At 39.1% G+C, this 21,032-nt stretch overlaps 1 protein-coding gene across 2 annotated transcripts in view; it reads right to left on the bottom strand.

The window, feature by feature from the left end:
- Nucleotides 1-5,300: 5,300 nt before the first annotated feature.
- Nucleotides 5,301-21,032, bottom strand: part of LOC111867077 (E3 SUMO-protein ligase PIAS2) — a 52,552-nt gene continuing 36,820 nt past the window's right edge. For both annotated transcript variants that reach the window (XM_023856561.2, XM_023856560.2), the window contains 5 exons: nucleotides 18,243-18,477; nucleotides 10,882-11,008; nucleotides 10,556-10,604; nucleotides 7,832-8,005; nucleotides 5,301-6,032 (listed from right to left, as the gene is read on the bottom strand). In XM_023856561.2, the coding sequence (XP_023712329.1) occupies nucleotides 5,710-6,032; nucleotides 7,832-8,005; nucleotides 10,556-10,604; nucleotides 10,882-11,008; nucleotides 18,243-18,477 (908 nt within the window). In that variant the 3' untranslated portion in view covers nucleotides 5,301-5,709. The remainder of the gene's footprint in view (nucleotides 6,033-7,831; nucleotides 8,006-10,555; nucleotides 10,605-10,881; nucleotides 11,009-18,242; nucleotides 18,478-21,032) is intronic.

Here is a 21,032-nt window from a genome sequence, read left to right as displayed (position 1 = left end):
TGAAGAGTGCAACACTTACAGAAGAACCAAAGAACACAATCTTCAGTCACTTTGCACCATTCATATTATGGATTAATATGTAAGAATACTGATCAGCAGAGTCTACAGTGCGTATACAGGTGTTATAATCAGTGGTGCACCTTGACTTCACCTTTCATACTCATGGCCTTTTGCTTGGGAGTATCTGCAGTTTCTGCTGTGTGGATGTCAAATCATATGTATGAGTTGCTGTCCTCAGAAGCTGAGGGCAAGTATATCTTGTTTCTGTTGAAAAGTGACTTCACTTGATTTTAGCTTTTTAGATCACGCACAAAACAACTCAAACCAGATAGATCCACATACTCCAATGTTTCTGTCTAAGGGAGATATGAAACTCCGGGGCTCTGAGGCACCCCATCAAACTGTCGCAACCTAAGATAGTTGGTAAACAAACTCAGCTTGCCCAACATGTGGCAAGACTCTTTTGTAAATGCTGAACCAGCAGTTGTGGCAATTGTAGTAAATTCTGTTTACTGAAAAGTATGAAGAAATGCTGATGAGCAGAAGTCAACTATTAAATACCTTAGGTTAGGGATACCCAGAAGCCATTCGATAGACAGTTTTTAGGATGTGCCATCAGGCACTATGTCCATGGCCATCTTGATATTATTAGTGACAGTATACACAGCAGACCCTGCACTCATCCTAACAGTTAGTCAAGCCAAGCCATAGCAAGATAGCAGCTTCACTGCAAGTGTACCCACAGTGTGTAATCAGATAGCCAAAGAGTATACAGGGTGTCCCAGGAGGAATGTGCCAAACTTCGGGAGGGTGTTCCTTATGTTAAAAGTATGCCGATATGACCCAAAACACCTATGTCCAAAGTTGAACGGTTACGGAGATAATGGTCCGAGAAAAGTGTGGTCTTCTGGAGGGTCCACGCACTGTACCTGTCAGCTGGCTACTCTTATCTGTGTTTGTCCTTGAATGTGGTGATGGCAGCTCATGTTAGCCCCATACACTCGCATACCAGAACACACAGTCAGCAATGTTACGTCAGCGCTTGCCATTCACGTGTCATGTATAGTGCTTGGAACTCTTTTAACAACAACTTTGACATGGCGTGTGAGTTTTTTGTAGTTCAATTTAATGGCTTCATGTCACTCACAAGTTAGTTTGATGTTACATACATTATTAACATTACAGAAACCACATATTCCTGCCAGTTTTAATATGTCTTTGGTAAATGATACAAACTCCGTCCCAAGTGCAAACAATATATATTATATGTCTTTGATCTTGCTCTCTTCTACACTACATGTTTCGGCCTCTAACGGCCATCATCAGGTGTATACTCNACAGACTAACGGTACCTCTCTCTCCCCACTACCTATTCCCCCCCTACACTCACCAACATAAAACATAGCACACAATACATCAGACAGCACACGTAGTAAAGACAAGCAGCGGCACGCACACAGGAAGACTACACAGAGTAAGTACAAATAACAATATAAACACATAAGAAAACATTACGTACATAAAATAATAATACAAATATTCGTATATTACAGATAACACCTGTACGGTGTGGAAACAAGAACTAGCCGCTGCAGCACTTCAGACATAGGCGAGTAACCCTAACAATTTTAAATTTTAAATTTAGAGAAAATTTTTATGGATTTTAAAATTATAACTAAAGATTTTATGGTGCTACTATAGGAAAATCAAAATTGACGTGTGCAAAATAATCTACATACCAGACAGATATCAACGAAGTAGATGTTGATAATAACGAAGAAAATAACAATGTGTTTTTTAAATGTTAAATTTTAGACTGGGTTCAGTGTGGCAGCAACGTTAAGAGTATACACCTGATGATGGCCGAAACATGTAGTGTAGAAGAGGGCAAGATCAAAGACATATAATATATATTGTTTGCACTTAGGACGGAGTTTGTATCATTTATCGTGTAGAGTGCAACAGGATGCTTAAATATAATATAATAATGTATTTGGTAATCAACGTGTGTGTAACACCTGTCAAAGTTTCACACTTCTCTGGCCATTATCTCCGTAACCGTTCAACTTTGGACATAGGTGTTTTGGGTTATATCGGCATACTTTAACATAAGGAACACCCTCCCGAAGTCTGGGACATCCTGTATATAGAACCCAACCTACGATGAGTACAACTGAATATGATGAACAAACAATTTCAATATACTTCAGATGCATACTTGTAAATATTGTAAGATATTAATAATAATGTAAACAGACACCCCCTTGTGTTTCAAGTTCATTGCGGTACCCCTACCCGAAGATATACTTTTACAGTTAGAGACTGTATTGTGGCAGCAACCAGTGCAAATATGCTAAATTAAGTGTAGATCTCTCCTGATGCCTTGTTATCAAATTCCATACCTTGAAAGGCCAAATGGCTAGTGGGGTAGAGAAAGTAGATGTGGACAGAGGTAGCTAACTAGATCAGGGGGCAGACTGCTCAGCTACAGTCTGGAGGTAGCCCAGCTATACCATACACAAGGTGTCTCCATGCTCCTACCTACCCACCAACATAGCTGCCTTCTTCATTGAAAAAGCTATGGCACAACAGTGGTGTTACCAGTCTGGGATAGCACACCTCACCATAAAACACTGTTACAGTAACTGCCCTGGTAAATGTAGTAGCATAATCATGATGGGTTGCAGCTGTTCACTGTAACAACAATGTTCTGTGGCTTGTTTTGGCAACTCTGCTGCAATTTGCTGTTATGCATAGCCAATGGCTTTGTCAGGATCAGGGTTATAAAATGTTCCAGGAATTCAGTCTGCAGCTGTCTTTGAATGTGAACTGTACTGCAAGATTGGCAATAAAGATTGAAATGGTAGGATGATCCATTTTAGAATACCCTGACTAACCTGAGTCACCTGATGTTCTGAAAGGTCTTCTTCACTTTCTTATGATGGACTTGATGTGGAAATAAAAACTGATATCAGGATCACCATCATACAAAATGTCTGCAATTTTCTCTTCTGCTGGCGCTCATAATGTCTTTGCACAGTTACAATTTGTATTTTGGTGCAACCCATAGAAATAAAGGCGACACTGTGCATAAGAGTTCAGCTGACCCCATATTACTGCCTTATCCTACACAAGAGCTGCCTCAACTACCAGAAGTGAAAATAAATAAGGGCGGAGACATGGAATACAGAAAGGAGAAATAAACATCAGGCATTAGGCAGTGTCTAATAAACCTAAATACACGACTTTTCACGGAACCCATACTCAACGATGATGCAAACATCCATGATCATATTCAAATTATATGGACAGCTGAGCTAAAACAACTCATGCTGATACTGGCAGTATTAAAGTCTCTCTGATAAATCAAAGTAATCAATTGTGGCAGTGAATATGTTAATAAAATTCAACATTATGAAACACAGTAACTTCAACTTGCTGAGCAAGATTCCACTCATTCCTGAGAAATAGACAGTCACTGAACAAATGTTATACAAAGAATATAGATCCTGATGTATGTAACAAAGAAGACATGCTGCATTTGTCAACATTCAATCAGACACAACTTCACAGCCCATGCTACAAGGAAGTTAAACTCTGAAATTTTTAATGTTTTATTTCTTAGAATATTGAAAATAATACTGAACTTAGTACAGCATTCTCATATTTGGAAAATAACAGTATACAGAAAATGAGGGACAATAAGAACAAAGAATATTCAAGTTTACTTGGAAGGACTCAAACTATTTCTCGGTGCTGTCTTGACTCACAACAGGGTGTGAAACACAACTGTACTCCATGTCACACTCATTTCACTTGCCCAAAATATTTCTCATGGGAAAAAAAAATTAATAACTAAAGGTAAAACCTATACTGTGAAGAACAATAAAATTAGGATTTACATATATATGTTAGCACTAGTATTCACAAGCATTTTCATTCAACTTTCATGCAGGGCTGTGGTCCTACAACACACTTTCTGCACAGAACAATAAAATTAGGATTTACATATATGTTAGCACTAGTATTCACAAGCATTTTCATTCAACTTTCATACAGGGCTGTGATCCTACAACACTCTTCCTTCACACAAGTTTACAAAGTTACACACAAGTGTAACAAAATTTACACCTAGCAGATTTTTGTAGAATAGTTACATTTTTTGTTCTCCTTTCTATAGTGTATCACCAGAACTGTATATACATTTCATATACAGTTCTTTTGCAGTAAAATGGCATTCTTTATTTCCTTCCTGTGATGTATCAATAGAAAGGTATAAACGTGAAAGCTCCTTAAATGAAAAATTTCTGATCAGCCCTAGCTGAAAGCAGTACTGTGAACACTTTTCATTTCAACAACCCTCATCACAGTATTATTATATGACTGTCAACACAACAAATTTGTAATAAACAAATCAAATATTGCTATATTAATGTATATTTGCTACATGTTTCGATCCAGCTGGATCATCATCAAGCAGATATGCACAAACTGTACACTCGTATTGAATTGTATTGCTAATTTGTATCCATACATATAAATTTCAGTACGATTCTAGTTTCATTACAAATTTGAATATTAGTCTTATAATATGAAACATATAACTCAGAAGTTAAAATGTTAAAACTGAATTCAAATTTTGATGGCCCATGATGATGTATCATAGAGCAGAGGGGTATTCAGGAAGTCTGCATTGTTTTAATTATGTGCACCTGAAAATAGATGTTCTAATATATAATATAATTTATAATTTTGAGTGATGTAATATATTCATATGGTGTGGTGTAAATGTTTACTTACATATTGCCTGGCAGTTTTCCACATACAAATAAGAAATCAAAACTAAGAAAATAATGAACAATACACAGAAAAACTCCATTAAAAATCTACTTTTATTACAGAAAAACTTTACCCGTCACTCACAACATAAAAAAAAAACATACACCACTTACATGTGGAAAACTGCCATGAAATATGTAAGTAAACATTTACATCACACCATGACTATATTACAGCACTCAAAATTATATATTATATTATGTATTAGAACATCTATAATCTGTTTTCAGGCGCACATATTTAAATCAACGCAGACTCCCTGAATATCCCTCTGCTCTGCGATACATCATCACAGATCACAAATGGTCAAAATTTTAATTCAATTTTAACTTTTAACATTTTAACTTCTGAGATATGTTTTCTATTTTAAGACTAATATTAAAATCTGTAATGAAACTGGAATCGTAATGAAATTTATATTCATATTTATGACCACTAATATGGATCCAAATTAGCAGTACAATTCAAGTGTACATTTCATGAATATCTGCCTGATGATGATCCAGCTGGATCGAAACATGTAGCAAATGTACTAATAAACAATTATTAATATACTAATATAGTAATATCTGACTGGTTTAGTATGAATATGCTGTGTTGACAGTCAAATAATAATACATAGTAATACACAACAAGACGCAAACAATAAAGGTAACACTCATTATATACATACAGTAATGGTGACACAATATGGGAAGGAAAACAAACAATGCCACTTCTGTATAAAAAAGTCTCCTGAAATTATAAAATGTAAGACTTTGTACAAGAATCACATTGCTCAGATTTATTTCAACAAATTTAAATTCTTCATACCATGACACTGTTTAATTTCGCGTTCACTGGCAAGGCATCTGTAGCGACTTCACTAACTCAGTAGCGAGGAGGATAAAGTGGGGTTGTATTGGATGACTGTGGGCTATTGGAATCTGAGTCTAGGTCCAGGAATGTTGGTACAGATGGAAGGTACATAGAATTTGGAAATATGGGATGTGGCATTCGCAGACCAGGGCTCCGACCTGGCAATGGTTGCATAGGCGGTGGTGGTGGTGCTGGTGGTGTTGGTGTTGCAGGTGGGGAGGGGCTGTCCAGAGTGATCACACTGGGGCTCATGTACCCAGAGCTGGACACAGAACTAAGCCCCGTATGTGAACTGTTGCCTCCAGCACTGCCTCCGGAGCTGCTCACACCTGTATCTGTGAACATAAATTTCAAATAATTCTTCCACAGCTAAATCTTGTATTACCATTTTACACAACAAAGACAGAATCCTTTATTATCTTTGTCACATGTTGTTTGCTGTACCCTGACTTTTCAATCCAGAAGGACAAATGCCTACTTTTTGGTGGTCGGTGATACATCAGTTTATACTATCCATATTATACAGCTACTTCAGTAAATATGACTAACAGGGAGCCTTTCACGATATGCAGCCAGATGAAGGGTTAACCTTACAACATACATAATAGAGTACTGCCTATAACAGAGAAGCTATACAGATCTACAATAAATCCTCACTATCCCAACACTGTTTGGAGCAGAGGATGTTCCAGATAAGGTGATAATTTGGATTAGTAGAGTTACAATAAAAATTGATAATAACTGGGTCACTGGTGGGGAAAAAAACATAGTCCAAAATTTGAAAAACTGAACAATCCTGCCACCTAGCAACAAATCCAGCAACCCACATGACTCAAAGACAGTAAAGTCCCTGAGATAAAGGTGAAAAATCATGTGTTCCAAAAGAATAGCTTATGTGCATTACTTTTCCTGGAAAACAGCAGCTGTCAAAGCATTTTTTCCAGAAAAACAAAACATGTCCTTCCAACCTTTTAACATGGAATCAGTATAAGAAATGTACAGGTATGGTGGTGGTGGCGGTGCTGGTAATGAAGAATGAAATTGCATCTACGAATGAGTCACAAAAAAAAAGTTCAACAAAGAATGTAGAAATGGAGACATGAAACTAAAAGCAGCTACTACAGAAGAGGCACACAGGTTGACAGAACAACAGAATCTTCAAGAAGCTCAAGCTCAAGCATTCCATGACTTAAAAAAAAGGGGAAACAACAAAGTCTCATCAATGCTTCTGGATTACCTGGATTTGTCCAGGTCAAAATAAAAATTGTGTGACGCTTCAGCTCACATATGCCTTGGTCCTTACACAGAAAATTGTGATACCCTTCACACACGTGTTTCCAGCAAAAGGATGCTCATATTTACCACGCAATAGCAACTTTCAACAAATTTGAGGGCATACGAAAAACATACTGGATGTATCACATGAATGGGATGACGTTATAGGTTCTGCTAGACACAGTACACTCACCATTCAGAGCGACAGTATTTTCCATGAAATGGAGGCCAATCTAGGCCTACATTTCCTCTCTAACCCAGAAACTTGGCTACTTATCAAACCGCTTTGCATGTATCGGGGAAAAGACAATGGAATCATGTGTAATTTTGGCAATAACATAATATCAATCCAATGTTTTTTTCCTTCTTGTTGTTCACTACCATTATCACTTTCACCATCACTAATCACATGGGTTCCTGGAACCACAAATTGTTTATAATCACCCTCAAAACTGCTATCATCATCTGAACTAAATTCATCCATCAATTGAAACTTGAACTTGTTCATGCTCGGTGTGTGCATAACTTATGGACTGGCCATGATCACTGTGAGGTCACATGATTATTGTTTTGACTCACCTGCTCAGCTGCATGAAATCTACCAACGCATGAATGGAGAGTCCATTCATTTTATAACAGGCCAGTGTAAACCTGATCACACTCAAGTTATTCCTTCCTTATTTACAGACCAGGAAAACTGAGCTTACAACTAAACCTATAACTGCAAACAGAGCAATTAAATGCCCAATGTAACATCTACAGTGATTGCACAGTACAGTTTACATTAAAGCCTATTAATGATTCCTGAGTTAGTCTGTCATAAAACAATTAATTTTCCAAGGCTGTACACCTCACTAACCTGAATGTACCCTATTTCCCGATACACTGTTCACAGCCTGATTAGATGAATCTGGCTTGACTGTTGTATTAGTCTTCAATGGTACTTCTGCTTCATCCTCTGAATCACTTAATGTTAAATCAACTACAGTTACTTTCGTTTTTGGTTCATCCTTTGGTGGAGACTGGATTACTTCTGCAATAAAGAGCATCACATACAAATGAGGAACACATTATTAAAATGGAATAAACACACTCTGGGATTCACAGAGTATTAATGGACAGGACTGATGCTAAGCGACAGGTGGGATCGTAGCCTCAAGTACAGTATTACAGCTTCACCAGAGACCGTCTTCTTAGACTAACAGCCAACCCCTCAAGTTTTTGGAAAAGTGCATATACTGACACAAAGAAAAAGTTTCAACAATTTTTCTAGTCCCAAAAGTTATGGATGAAAAGGTAAAATCTAGAGTAGAATTAAAAAGATATTTAAATATACACTCTTCCTATCTTTCTGATGTCTGAAAATGACTCACAGTCTTCTTAATGGTATGTATAAGTGAACAGTAAGACCGCCTCTGTGGTCTAGTGGTCAGAGTTACAGTCTACAAATCCAGAGGTCCCAGGTTTGATTCCCAGTGCTATCAGATTTTCTGAGATGTAGTGGGTCTGGAACAGGGTCCACTCGGGCTTGTGAGGATAACTGAGGAGCTATTTCAAGGAAACAGCGGTTCCAGTCTAGAAAACCAAGACTGACGGCTGTGAGGATCCATCGCATTGACCACGCGACACCCTCTATCCGCTAAAGCTGGCACTAACTTCGTCAACAAGTGGCAGTCGCTCTGTTGGTATAGTTCGCTTGTGGACTACAGGCCAAGGAGTTTTCATAAGTGAACAGTATTAATGTACAGAGTGTCTACAATGAAATGCCCCATTTTTGAAGATTTCTTAAAAAGAGGCGAATGTTTTTTTTTTTTTTTCATGTGTTAAGTGACTCCTGTGTACAACTGGAGTCCAAATTCCAGCCTAAATTTTTAGGCTATTTCATAGGCCACCACTGAGGTGCTGTTGTCACTTCATGCAAACATGGCGCCATCTCAGGAGAAGGCTTGGATTGTGAGTTTTTCTGAGTTTAGGTCCATTGTGAGGGTACAAAAGGAGTTTCATTGTGTTATCATAAAGCAGCACCAGATGCAAAGAGGATAAAAGCATGGCACAACAAGTTTCTGGAGATGGGAAGCATCTTGAAAGGGCATGGAGGAAGCCCACAATGTGTAAAGAACATACAAGGTGGAGATTCTGTAGGAGCTGAAACCAGGGGATAACCAACAGCAACACAGTTTTGCCTGCGACATGAATGACTGAATTGGCAGAGAACCCGACTTTCTGACAAACATTATGTTTTCCAATGAAGCCACTTTTCATGCCTCTGGTGCTGCAAACACGCATAACATTTAGATATGGGGATCACAGCAATGGCACAGAATCATTGAACATGTGCAAGACAGCCCAAAAGTGAATGTTTGGTGTGGCGTCATGTGAAATATGATCATCGGACAATTTTTCTTTGTGGAGAAGACTGTCACAGGTAGCTCATACCTGGACTTGTTGCAGCTCTACACCTTTTCTCAGTTAGAACACCTGCAGCCAAATGTCTTTTTTCAACAGGATGGAGCTCCACCCCACTCGTCACTACACGTGTGGTGAGCTCTGAATGCAACATTTCCAGGCTGTTGGATAGGATGAGATGGTCCAACAGATTGGCCTCCATGTTCCCCTGACATCATGCTGTTGAATTTCTTTTTGTGGGGCTACATGAACGATAGAATTTATGCCACTGAAGTGCAAGACCTTCGAGCCTGGATTGTGAAAGCTGTTGGTGCCATCACTCCAGACATGCTGCAGTGGACCTGGGTGGAACTCGATTAGACTAGATATTCCATGTGTCACCAAAGGTGCTCATGTAGAAGTGTACTGGTCTTTTTTTAATTAAACTTTGTGTGTTGTATGACTGATATTTGTCAATAAATAGACCATATCTCTGTTCCTTACATCCTGAGAATACAATAAAACTAGGGCATTCCATTGTACACACACTGTACATGTGTGAATCTTTTGTCAACACCTCAAAGCCTTATGTGAACTTCCTATGCATTTTTACGTTACATCTAAAACATGCTCAAATGCATTGTATATACATGTTTTGTATTTCTATTGCTTATTCCACATCCTACAGTCATTTCAGACTAACTCTGGACCCATGGACTGTAATACTATGTATGTGAGTGCTTATCTTATGATCTATAGGATACAGTATGTAAAAACAGGACACAGCCCACTTCAAGGGAGACATGCAGAAATCTGCAGAATGCTAGTGGCTGTAATTTCAGTATACAAATACAATGAATGAAATCTTCTTGGACAATCAGCTATTTGATGAGGAAGTTAGTATTCCACATTTCAGACAATATCACTGCCTCATCAGTGATGACTGACTACTTGATTCCACCCACTGTTCACCCAGCAAATTGCACTGGGACAGAACACAGGGCTCCAAGAGCAGTCTTCGGATATACATACAACATGTGGCTTCCATCACTCTTCATCTCAACCTCTGATGATGGAGACTTGAGACATTCCAAAATTGTGGATACCAACCCCAAATGGCTGATGACCTGAGAGGATTTCTCTGTATATAAAGTTATTGTCATGAGCTTAATATCATATACAACATACAGACACTTACCAAGTTCATCAGAGACAGTCTCAATCTTGACTACAGGCTTCTCCTGTGGCTGAAATAAAAGACATTGCAGGAAAGGATAAAACTGGTGGTCATACAATTAAATTTGCTTCTAAATTCTGTATATATCCATGAAGCAAATACTATGATAACAACTCGTATTTTTGTCCTACTGAAATAAACACATTCTCCTAATGTATCCCTTAAAATGGAGAATCAGCTGAAATCCACTCTTTTTTTTTTTAATCTGCAGTCACCTTGCCAACATCTGATGAATCATGTATGGAATTCTTATTAACCTAACTTACAAAACTGTAAAATATACTCACCACTGGAGACAATACTCTGGTCTGTTCTTTCTTAACAATTAGCGAAGACCAGGAACCATCCTGATGCAACTGGATTTCATTACCATCTGCTGAAAGTTTTCCAGACAGGAGAACCTGCTGAAAATATCTGGTGGAAGCAAGAAACACAACACAATAGAGTAAAAAGAACACTTTGCACACAAGTCCAGCATAGCAACCTGATGCAAAATTACTATTTCATGCCCAGTTATAAACCTATACTACCCAAGTATGATGTTAACCTTTATCCTACGGCCCTTTAAACTTAGGCTGTGGCAGCGGTACGGAATTATTTAAAGGGCCGCTCTTAGAAATCCGTAAAAGCTGTAAGTTACTTACTAATTTTGCTCCTATTTCTGCTATTTCTGTGATAATCGAACGAAATAAACGCTGTTTTTTTCTCGAAAGAATATAGAATCAGATATTGTAATTTACAGATTGTATAAAACATGTTAAAATTTTTGCACTGACTCCAAAAAGAAATTTGCCAATTTTTTTCCTTCTCTGCGAGAATTCATACGTTTTGGACACCCCTGAATGCCATCTGGTGGATGGAGACACTCGGCAACATTGGAGTTGCTGTGTCTAGTAAGTTTATCTCAGTATAAAGTGACGTACCTCGTTCGGAATGTTGATTTGGACGAGTGAAAATAAGCTCAGTGTCTTCGCTCTCAGCTACAGTATAAAGTTCCTACTGTTCTTATATAGATCAAGGCTAACATTGTTTATGCAATTGCTTTTGTAGTATCAACAAAGCGATAATAGAGCTTAGTTCCTGGAATTGTGCAGTCGAAGTTTGTACATGGCCTAGTTTCGTGTGGATAATTCTATCAACGGAATAGGTCCGTGATTCTAAGGGTTCATTCGAAGTACTTTGAAGTTTTATCGTAACATGACGTAATTCAATAGGAATGAGGAGAGTGGGGGAATGAAATGAACTCAGTGCTGCTTTATCGAGCTGGGTTGCACACTTCTTTATACAGTTTCTTTACACTGAGTGCTTGGTTCGTAACTGGAAGTGTTCTGTCTAGCTATCTAATTAGTTCGATCATGGCATCGTCTCATCTCGAAGATTCCGACATATTTCAGCTAATAAATGACACCGATTCAGATTGTGGTACTGACAATTCTGAGAGTGACGTTGAAGGTAGCGAATCAGGAAGTGATATCGATGAAGACCAATCATCTTCGTCGGCAACCTGGGGACCGCCACACCGGCGTGGCACTAGGAGTGTGAATACTTATTCAGGTGGACCTGTGGGGTTAAAAACCCATGAAGCTCCACATGTAAATAAGGATTCCACCCCTTTCAGCGTTTTCATGCTGTATTTCGCAGAGATTATCCATCTGCTGGTGGAAGAGACGAACAGATACTACCACCAGCACATAGAGAGACGTCAAGACGGACCTTCTCCGCGGCCTGACGTGACCGAATCCGAGATGTTTCTGTTTCTAGGAATAATCATTCAGATGGGACATGACATTAGAGACAGACTGACGGACTACTGGTCGACTGCCGAACAATTTGCCACGCCTTTCTACTCTAAGACAATGAAACGCGACCGATTTCTTCACATTCTTCGTTTTCTACATTTTGCAGACAACAGGACAGAAATTGACAGGAATGACGACAGTTATGACCGACTTTGGAAAATTCGGACCATCTTCGACACTCTCAATGACGCATTTGAAAAATATTATAACCCTTCCGAACATTTGGCCATTGACGAAATAATTGTAAAATACAAAGGGAGGGTGATTTTTAAGCAGTACATTCCGAAGAAACACAAACGTTTCGGAATCAAAATTTTCAAAATTTGTGACGCCGCTGGGTATACGTATGACATGAAAGTTTACCTAGGAAAAGACAGGACACGTGCCGACCGAGACGTGACAGCGACACATGCTACAGTTAGGGACCTGTGCAGGCGTATTGAGGGCGTAGGTCACAAACTGTACATGGACAATTTCTTTTCTTCGCCCGACTTGTTTGACGAACTGATGACAAAGAAGATAACGTGCTGTGGGACAGTCAGACCTAATCGGAAGGGCTTGCCTGACGATTTTCGACGAAGACAGTTTCGACTTAGGAAAGGGGACATTCGTGTTAGGGTGAGACAGAACATGACAGCTCTAGTTTGGAAGGACAAACGTGACGTTTACATGCTGACAAATATGCACTCTCCTCCAGCAGAAGGCAATTTCTGTGGTGAGCATGGAAATGCCACAAAACCAGCTGTTGTTGCTGACTACAACAAGCACATGGGTTATGTGGACAAGGCGGACAGGATGGCAAACAGTTATGGCATCTGTCGTCGGACCTGGAAATGGACAAATAAACTATTTTTCCATCTCCTGGATCTGACGATTCTGAACAGTTATATCCTGTTGTCATCCTGTGGCGCGAAATTGTCACACAGAGATTTTCGTCTCGCCCTTGTGCGGAACATGCTGGAGCTCGCTGGAAGGGGTCCACCTCGCCCTCAACGGCCCAGGGGTCGACCCCCGGCTGTTAGATCGGAGCCATCTCGAATAGGGGAGGTCACAATACAACATTGGCCGACTTCCTCTACTTCGAAGTTGAGATGTCGTGAGTGTTCTTCGCGTGGGATACGAAGAACCGTCCGGACAAAGTGCGTCAGGTGCGACATCGGACTGTGCATTTCCGGATGTTTCCAAGAATACCACACGAAGGCCACATTCCGGTAGATGAGGCAGGTGGGAAGACAGACGCTTCATGCAGATGGTGGCCACAAATTACGTAAGTACAAAATTATTTTTTACGTTAAACTTTTATTTCAGGTAAAGATAGCACGCGCGGACTGTGCGACCAGGAGTCGAACCCCTGCCGTTTTATCGGAGATATCTCGATTATAGAAGGCCAAACCACATCACTGGCCGACTTCCTCTACTTCGCAATTGAGGTGTCGTGTGTGCTTTTCGCGTGGGAAACGAAAGACCGTCCGCACAATGTTCGCGAAGTGCGAAATCGGACTCTGCATTTCCGGATTTTTTTAGAATTCCACACGAAGGCAACATTCCAGCAGATGACGCAGGTGGGAAGACAGACACTCCATGCAGATGGTGGCCAAAAATTATATAAGTAGGACATTATTTTCTACCTTAAAAATGTATTTCAAATAACGTCCGCACGCGCGGACTGTGCGACCAGGGGTCGAACCCCTGCCCTTTTATCGGAGATATCTCGATTATAGAAGGCCAAACCACATCACTGGCCGAGTTCCTCTACTTCGCAATTGAGGTGTCGTGTGTGCTTTTCGCTTGGGAAACGAAAGACCGTCAGGACAAAGTACATGAAGTGCGAAATCGGACTCTGCATTTCCGGATTTTTTTGAGAATTCCACACGAAGGCAACATTCCGGCAGATGACGCAGGTGGGTAGACAGACATTCCATGCAGATGGTGGCCAAAAATTATATAAGTAGGACATTATTTTCTACCTTAAAAATGTATTTCAAATAACGTACGCACGCGCGGACTTTGCGACACCACATGGCGTCATTCGTACCACTGCCTTTATATCTGCGACGACATACGGTGTCTTTTGTCGTTTAAAGGTTAATAATGCAAGGTTCAATGCATGCAGGTAAAAAGCTTACCACAATTTTTTTCAGTATCCATCCTCAAATGGCTAATCCTACTACAGAATAAACCCATTTAATGTTGCTCAATACAGTGAAGCTGTGTAGTGACTATCTGCAGAACAAGCTTCTTGTATCTAAAATAGGGGTTTGGGAATACAGAAGCCTTATATGTATGTTTCTAACAAGGACTGTATTACATAATACAAATTTTCAAACTGGACATACTACAAGATCTAAAAGTTGTGACGATGGTATATTGTTACAATTAATATGTTGTTGGACATTGTCAATCATCTTGTCTGTTACCTGCGGATGGGGACGGAATCCAGTCCCCGAAACACTGTGTTTTTTAAAAGAAACAGGACTGGTTTTTTAAGAATAGACAAGATGATGGATAATGTCCAACAACATGTTAACTGGACATACTATGTTTAAATTCTTTACAATCACATATAAATTTCAGTAACAAAACACACATTACAAAATATTAACCACAAAACACAATCAGAATTAGAAAATACAGATCACACAACAGTATAGTCTGCAATATGGCCTGGGAAGAGAATCTGCAGCCACTACTGGAAAGAAGAAAACATGAAAGACCTAGTTAAATCATATCAATACACATGATTATGTTAAATTCCAGCTATGCAGTACAGTGACAAACAAGAAGCTACAATGTCTTGTGAGAGTAAAATATAAAAAATAATGCAAGCACGCATGCTGATGGATTGCTTCTTTAAGTAATCTAGAAGGGTAATGTGGCATATCTGATAAGTGAAGAGCAATTTCCTCTCCAAATGAGCACGTAAGGCAGGGATTTTTCTCCAGCACTCCACAGTGTCTTCACTTAAACTGCCACTTCCACTATACACAAACTTTCATGAATTTTAACAGCACAAATGATAAATAAAGAACAGAGATAGCTGTGTTACATGGTATGCTAGCCACATGTAAACTGGAACATGCAAATAATTTCTCTTAAACATTAAACCAAGATATGAAATGCGTATGGATTGAGGTTCTGTATGTAAAATGCAGGTAAACAACAAACACTAAATTGACAAAAATAATACTCATACATTAGGTATATGGAACTATGACCTGGACTTAATCACCTTATAGGCAGAAACACCTAAAATGCGGGTCAATTAAATCATGATTTTACTGTATATTTCCTCTTTTTAGATTTCAGTTAAAGTGTCCCAAGTGAACATCTCAGTCTTAAGGCAACCCTTTTTAATATTTTCTGAAATTCTGTGTATAAATCCAATGCTCTTAAAAGAAATCTTAAATAGGGGATTCATTGTATCTGTAACTGGAATCAGAAGTTTTTCCCAACAAGCATTTAGTCCTAATATCTGATGCCTCTGCAAGAACACTTGAAGGAAAGAAATTTTGGATAAATGAGGTGAATAATGTGACCCTCATATGTTCAAGTAGGATGAACATGGGCATTCTAAAAGAGGAAAGTACTCTGAGAAGTGTCAAAAGATTAGAATAATATCTAAGTGAAAATACTGTACACCATATGCTGACACTCTAGCCATAGGATCCAAGACGCGGTTGTGTAGGAAGGGGGAAGAAAAGAGAAGTGTAAAGGCACAGCACCAATTTCTTTTACCTTTTCGATTTCTTTATTCATTTTTTATTTTAATCAGTTCAGCTGCTCTGTTTAAGAATACTATATTTACTCACGTACCACATACCCTGATTTTCAGGAGCAAATTTCAATGGAAAAGTAACATCTTGCAATTCTCAAATAACATTCCTTGTAAATTAACTACATTTATTATGAACAGATAAAGGAATATAAATACAACTGACTGTCTTAATATTGGTTTTAAGAGTCATCTGCTGGCAGGGGAGGGAAAAAAAATGCATATGCTATTGCGCCCAAGTGAGCTGACTGTCATGGGAATGCATTATATGCATTACTACTTGCATCAAATACTAACACAATGAATTCATTATCAACAAACAAAATCTCCATGTATGGCATTCATCCTGATTTTGGGGTGCAAACTTCAAGATAGAAGGGTGTATTACATGAGTAAAGAGAGCAGCTTAAACCACAAATGATGGTCCTTACGGTTTTGCCTATTTAGTCAGGAATGAAAAGATGGATTTGACCCCATGTATGACAAACTTCTATTTCAACAACATAATACGGGGATATCGAAAAGTCACGCACATCAAACTAAAAGTTGTTATAAATTGTATTGCAGTTAATATAATTATATCTCCTACCGCTAGATGGTACTGTAGGAGTAGAGTAGAAACACCATCTGTCGTGTATCGGTCATACGATGTCTGCAGTATAGATTAGTTTATTGCATGACAGACATGTCGTTTTCCGAAGAATGAGTTTTCATTGTGCAATATTATTTCACCAATTGTTCTTCACTGATAAAGCGTGGTTTCACCTTAGTGGCTACATGAACAGTCAAAACAATAGGATTTGGTCATCTGAAAATCCACGTGTTACATGAAAAGCCCCTGCACTGTCAGAGAATTGGAGTGTGACGTGCTGTATCACATCGTCAAATAGTGGGCCTAATTTTCTTTGAAACAACAGTGAACAGTTCAGTGTACCAAGACATCATTACACAGTTTATTGCGCTTCTTGGAGTTGATGAACATGAGTGTTGGTTGCAGCAAGATGGTGCCACATATCACACATCTAATGAAACCATGCAGTTCTTGCACGAGTTTTCCGGTGACCGTTTCATTTTGAAAGGATTGTGGCCCCCGCGTTCGCCTGATTTGTCACCCGCAGTTGGGGATACCTCAAAGCAATCGTCTATAAAAACAATCTGCATATGCTGGATGACCTCAAGAGGCACATGACAATGGTGATTAACAGCATCAGTTTACAGGTGCTCTATGAAGTGGCCTCAAACATGGTAAAAAGAGCTTGCGCATGCATTGCTGAACAGGGAAGCCATTTTGAGCATATGTTGTAAAGACATGATTTGATTTTGCATTTCTAAGATGTAAGGTTATAAACATTAATAGTAAGTGCTGTATGTCTTGTAATGTGTGCATTAAACCAGCAAAATATAATTGCTTTGTATGATGTGCGTGATTTCTCGATCTCCTTGTACAATTTACCCAAGATAATAAGTGAAGATATTAAAATGTGGGGTTCTTGACTGAACTCTTAAAGCTTAACTTCTTACTGCACAGATTTCTAGTCCTGCAAATCCTGTTGTTAATGTCATATATTACACTGGCAAGCCCTTTTTGAGACAACTGTGAATATCATACTTAGGTAGTGTAAATTTATAACCCAAGAATAAAATGCACTTCAGCTTTGGAGTACCATGTTTGACTCATGCACAGATGGTCTTCTGTGTCTACTTCTGGTCAAGCTGGGACCCTTCTTACTGCTTGCATCTTACTCTCAAACAACCATGACCTATGTTCCTCCCTTAGGGTGAAAGACCAGGTTTGACTACAACACTAATTAACATGTAAAATTAGTTTTGTACAATTTAATCTTACATTTGTATAGATAGATGACAACAACACAAACATTCTGAACTGAATGGATTACGTGAAGAAAGAATGGGGGGTGCAAGTAAGTTCTGCAGAACTCACTGGAATGGTCACAATACCTGAAGAAACACAGTGTTCAGAAAGCAGAAATGTCAGGCATCCAAAGAACAAGAGGAAGAGTAATATATACAATAGGATAATATGTAGCCCATAATTAACAGGAAGAACACAACTTACCCATCTATGACAAGGTTATCATACAATGCTGGCTTATCACATACTGGACACATCCATGTAGGCTTCCTTTCATTCATCTGCAGGTATAAAGATGCATCAAAACATTGCAGATGGTAGCAAGTGGAGGCACGGCATGGTGTACTCATCCGCATCTTGCCAAGTGGACATACCAGGGAAACTCGTAATGATGTAGTGGCTATCTCACAGTCTGCATCCTCAGCTAGTTTCTCCTTGACTAGAACAGACATGTCTAAGTTACTCAGGCTATACTATGACTTGCTCACACCAATACACACATTTAAGCAAGTACAAAAAAACAGGATGACTCTGTTTCCACATATTTCCCAAGAAAAATACCATTAATGCTGTCGTCTTGATTTACGAACCTTGAGGTCACAGTGCAGGTGGAAGAATTAGGTCAGTTGAAAAATCCAGTGGACTCAATGGGAATCGAACCTGTAACCTTCTGGTTTGTAGCATAGTGCCATATTTACTGAAATAAGTGAACCTCAAATTACCGTGGAGTCTGATGACACTGTAGATATATTAGACATATTTTCTGACAAGGATCTGGTGCAGAAACTTGTAGACGAGTCCAACCAATGTACACAGCAATTCAGTAATTCTAGAGGCAATATTTTTTCCGCAACTGCCCAGTGTAAAAGAATGGCTCCTCATGACAGCGGAAGATATACATGTCTTGGCACTCTTCTTGATTAAGGGGACTGTACAGAAGCCCATCCTGAGCCTGTACTTTTCACAAAATCAGCTGGCAGACACATCCATTTTTATCTATCATTTCCTTCACTTGAAGCATCTGCACAAAACAAACTCCATGGCTTTTAGTCCACAAGCAACTATACCGAGTGACCGCTGCTTGTCTGCGAAGTTACTGCCAACCTTTTGCAGACAGAGGGTGCCATATGGTCAGCGCAACAGATTCCCATGGCCATTAATCTCAGTTTTCTAGACTGGAGCCGCTACTTTTTGCATTCAAGCAGCTCCTCAATTATACTCACAAGGATGAGTGGACCCCGTTCCAGACCCACTACTTCACAGAAAATCTGGTACCGCCGGGAATCGAACCCAGGACCTCTGGATCTGTAGCCAGGAATTCTGACCACTAGACCACAGAGGTGGCCTCTGAAGCATCGGTATATGTGCATTTTATAGACACCTACAGGGATACATCTGAATGATCATAGAAATTATTCAAACTCTATCCTATCATCACACACTTGCATTAAAAATTACAGACTCTGTAGCTACACAAAAATACATCAAATGGTGAACCATTCACCTTACAGAAGGGCTGCACATCCTTCAAACAGTAGCAAAATTATTACAATTCAAAATAAAAACATCATAACTGTGGGGACTTGAGTTCTTCTTTCCTGTGACCCTTCATAATGCACAATGGAAAAGAGAATGGACTGGAATCATCCCTCATTTTATAAATACATACACATAAAATAAGAGCAGTAATTCTATAATGCTCTGAACCTCTGCTCTACAAAAGCATTATCCAACCTTCTGGGTGGGTAATTATTATAATTCTCCAGGTTTTGCGAAATTCTTAATGTCATATAAAACTATGACATTTGAGGTTCTCATGGCAGTGACTATGAAGAATACTGTCCTTGGGGATGTCATGAAGTGAAGTATGGTATAAGTTTACCACCATTTTGGAGGAATATGAGCAAATTCTATACCAGACTATGTTGCATCACATCTCAGAAGACAACTGTAACAACCACTTTGTGGGGACCATGTAAATTAAAGAATGTGCCTAAAAATGTCAAAGAAAAAAGATACTAATGGGCAATTATTCATGTGTCTTTTTTCTTTTATTAGCATGGATAATAGGTAGTATACTGTGACATCAGGGCTCAAAACCAGAACTGTGGAGCCAGAAGAGATATCAGTTGCTAGGCAATAACTCTGTAAACAAGTCTTCATGACAAACTGAATCACACGACCGCTGCAACAGTCAGGAATGCAACAACAGTGGCGTTCTCTGTTGGTCCATGCAGGAGAGTCTGCAGGCAGACAGACCAATGGTCATAATATGACTTTGATAAACCAGTCTGCAGATGCTGTGAGACAGTCTCTCCCTGGCAGGGGTGTGGGAGGCGGAAGAGTCCCAACTGTCGGATGCTGCTTATGAGCCGCTGCCTAGTAATGGCTGTTGTACAGTTGCTTATTTCAGGGTTGTTGCCTAGCAAGAGGTCTAGATACCAAAATATTTTACACATCTTCAAAAATCTGCAGGAAGGAGCAGTATAAAACAGGTCCTGCATATTTTGGTGTGATGTACTGATGCTGGCATTGATGAGATAGGTGCCCAATACAGAGGCAGGTATTAAAAGAGATAAAATATTTTTAACTGAACAGGTCCTAAACTGGTAGGTGGCAAGAACTTACGATGCTGACATTTCTCAAACATTTTCATCTGCACTGAAGCTTACACATGTACATAATTTCCAGCAGAATAAGATTTAATTTCCTGCAAGTCAGTATCAATCATTCATAAACAAACAAATATGCACAGTTCTCACTATTAAATTGAACATGTTATAAATTTAGAAAAGCAGCCTAAAATCTAGCATGCACTAACCACGTCACACTCTCTTAGTTGGAAGGAAATTGGAATGAAATGATTAAGACATCACTATTTCCCAAGAAACCAGTACAGATTCTCGTGTGCGAGTTCAAAAATGCAATTTCATTTCAATGTGCTAAAGTAATTTAGACTGATTTCAATTAACAGCACGAACAATGTAAATTACT

Source organism: Cryptotermes secundus, unplaced genomic scaffold (genome assembly GCF_002891405.2).
Source record: "Cryptotermes secundus unplaced genomic scaffold, Csec_1.0 scaffold205, whole genome shotgun sequence".
In the NCBI taxonomy this organism is placed as follows: domain Eukaryota; kingdom Metazoa; phylum Arthropoda; class Insecta; order Blattodea; family Kalotermitidae; genus Cryptotermes; species Cryptotermes secundus.
The sequence above is the reverse complement of the archived record's forward strand: the minus strand, read 5'-3'. Positions and strand labels throughout refer to the sequence as shown.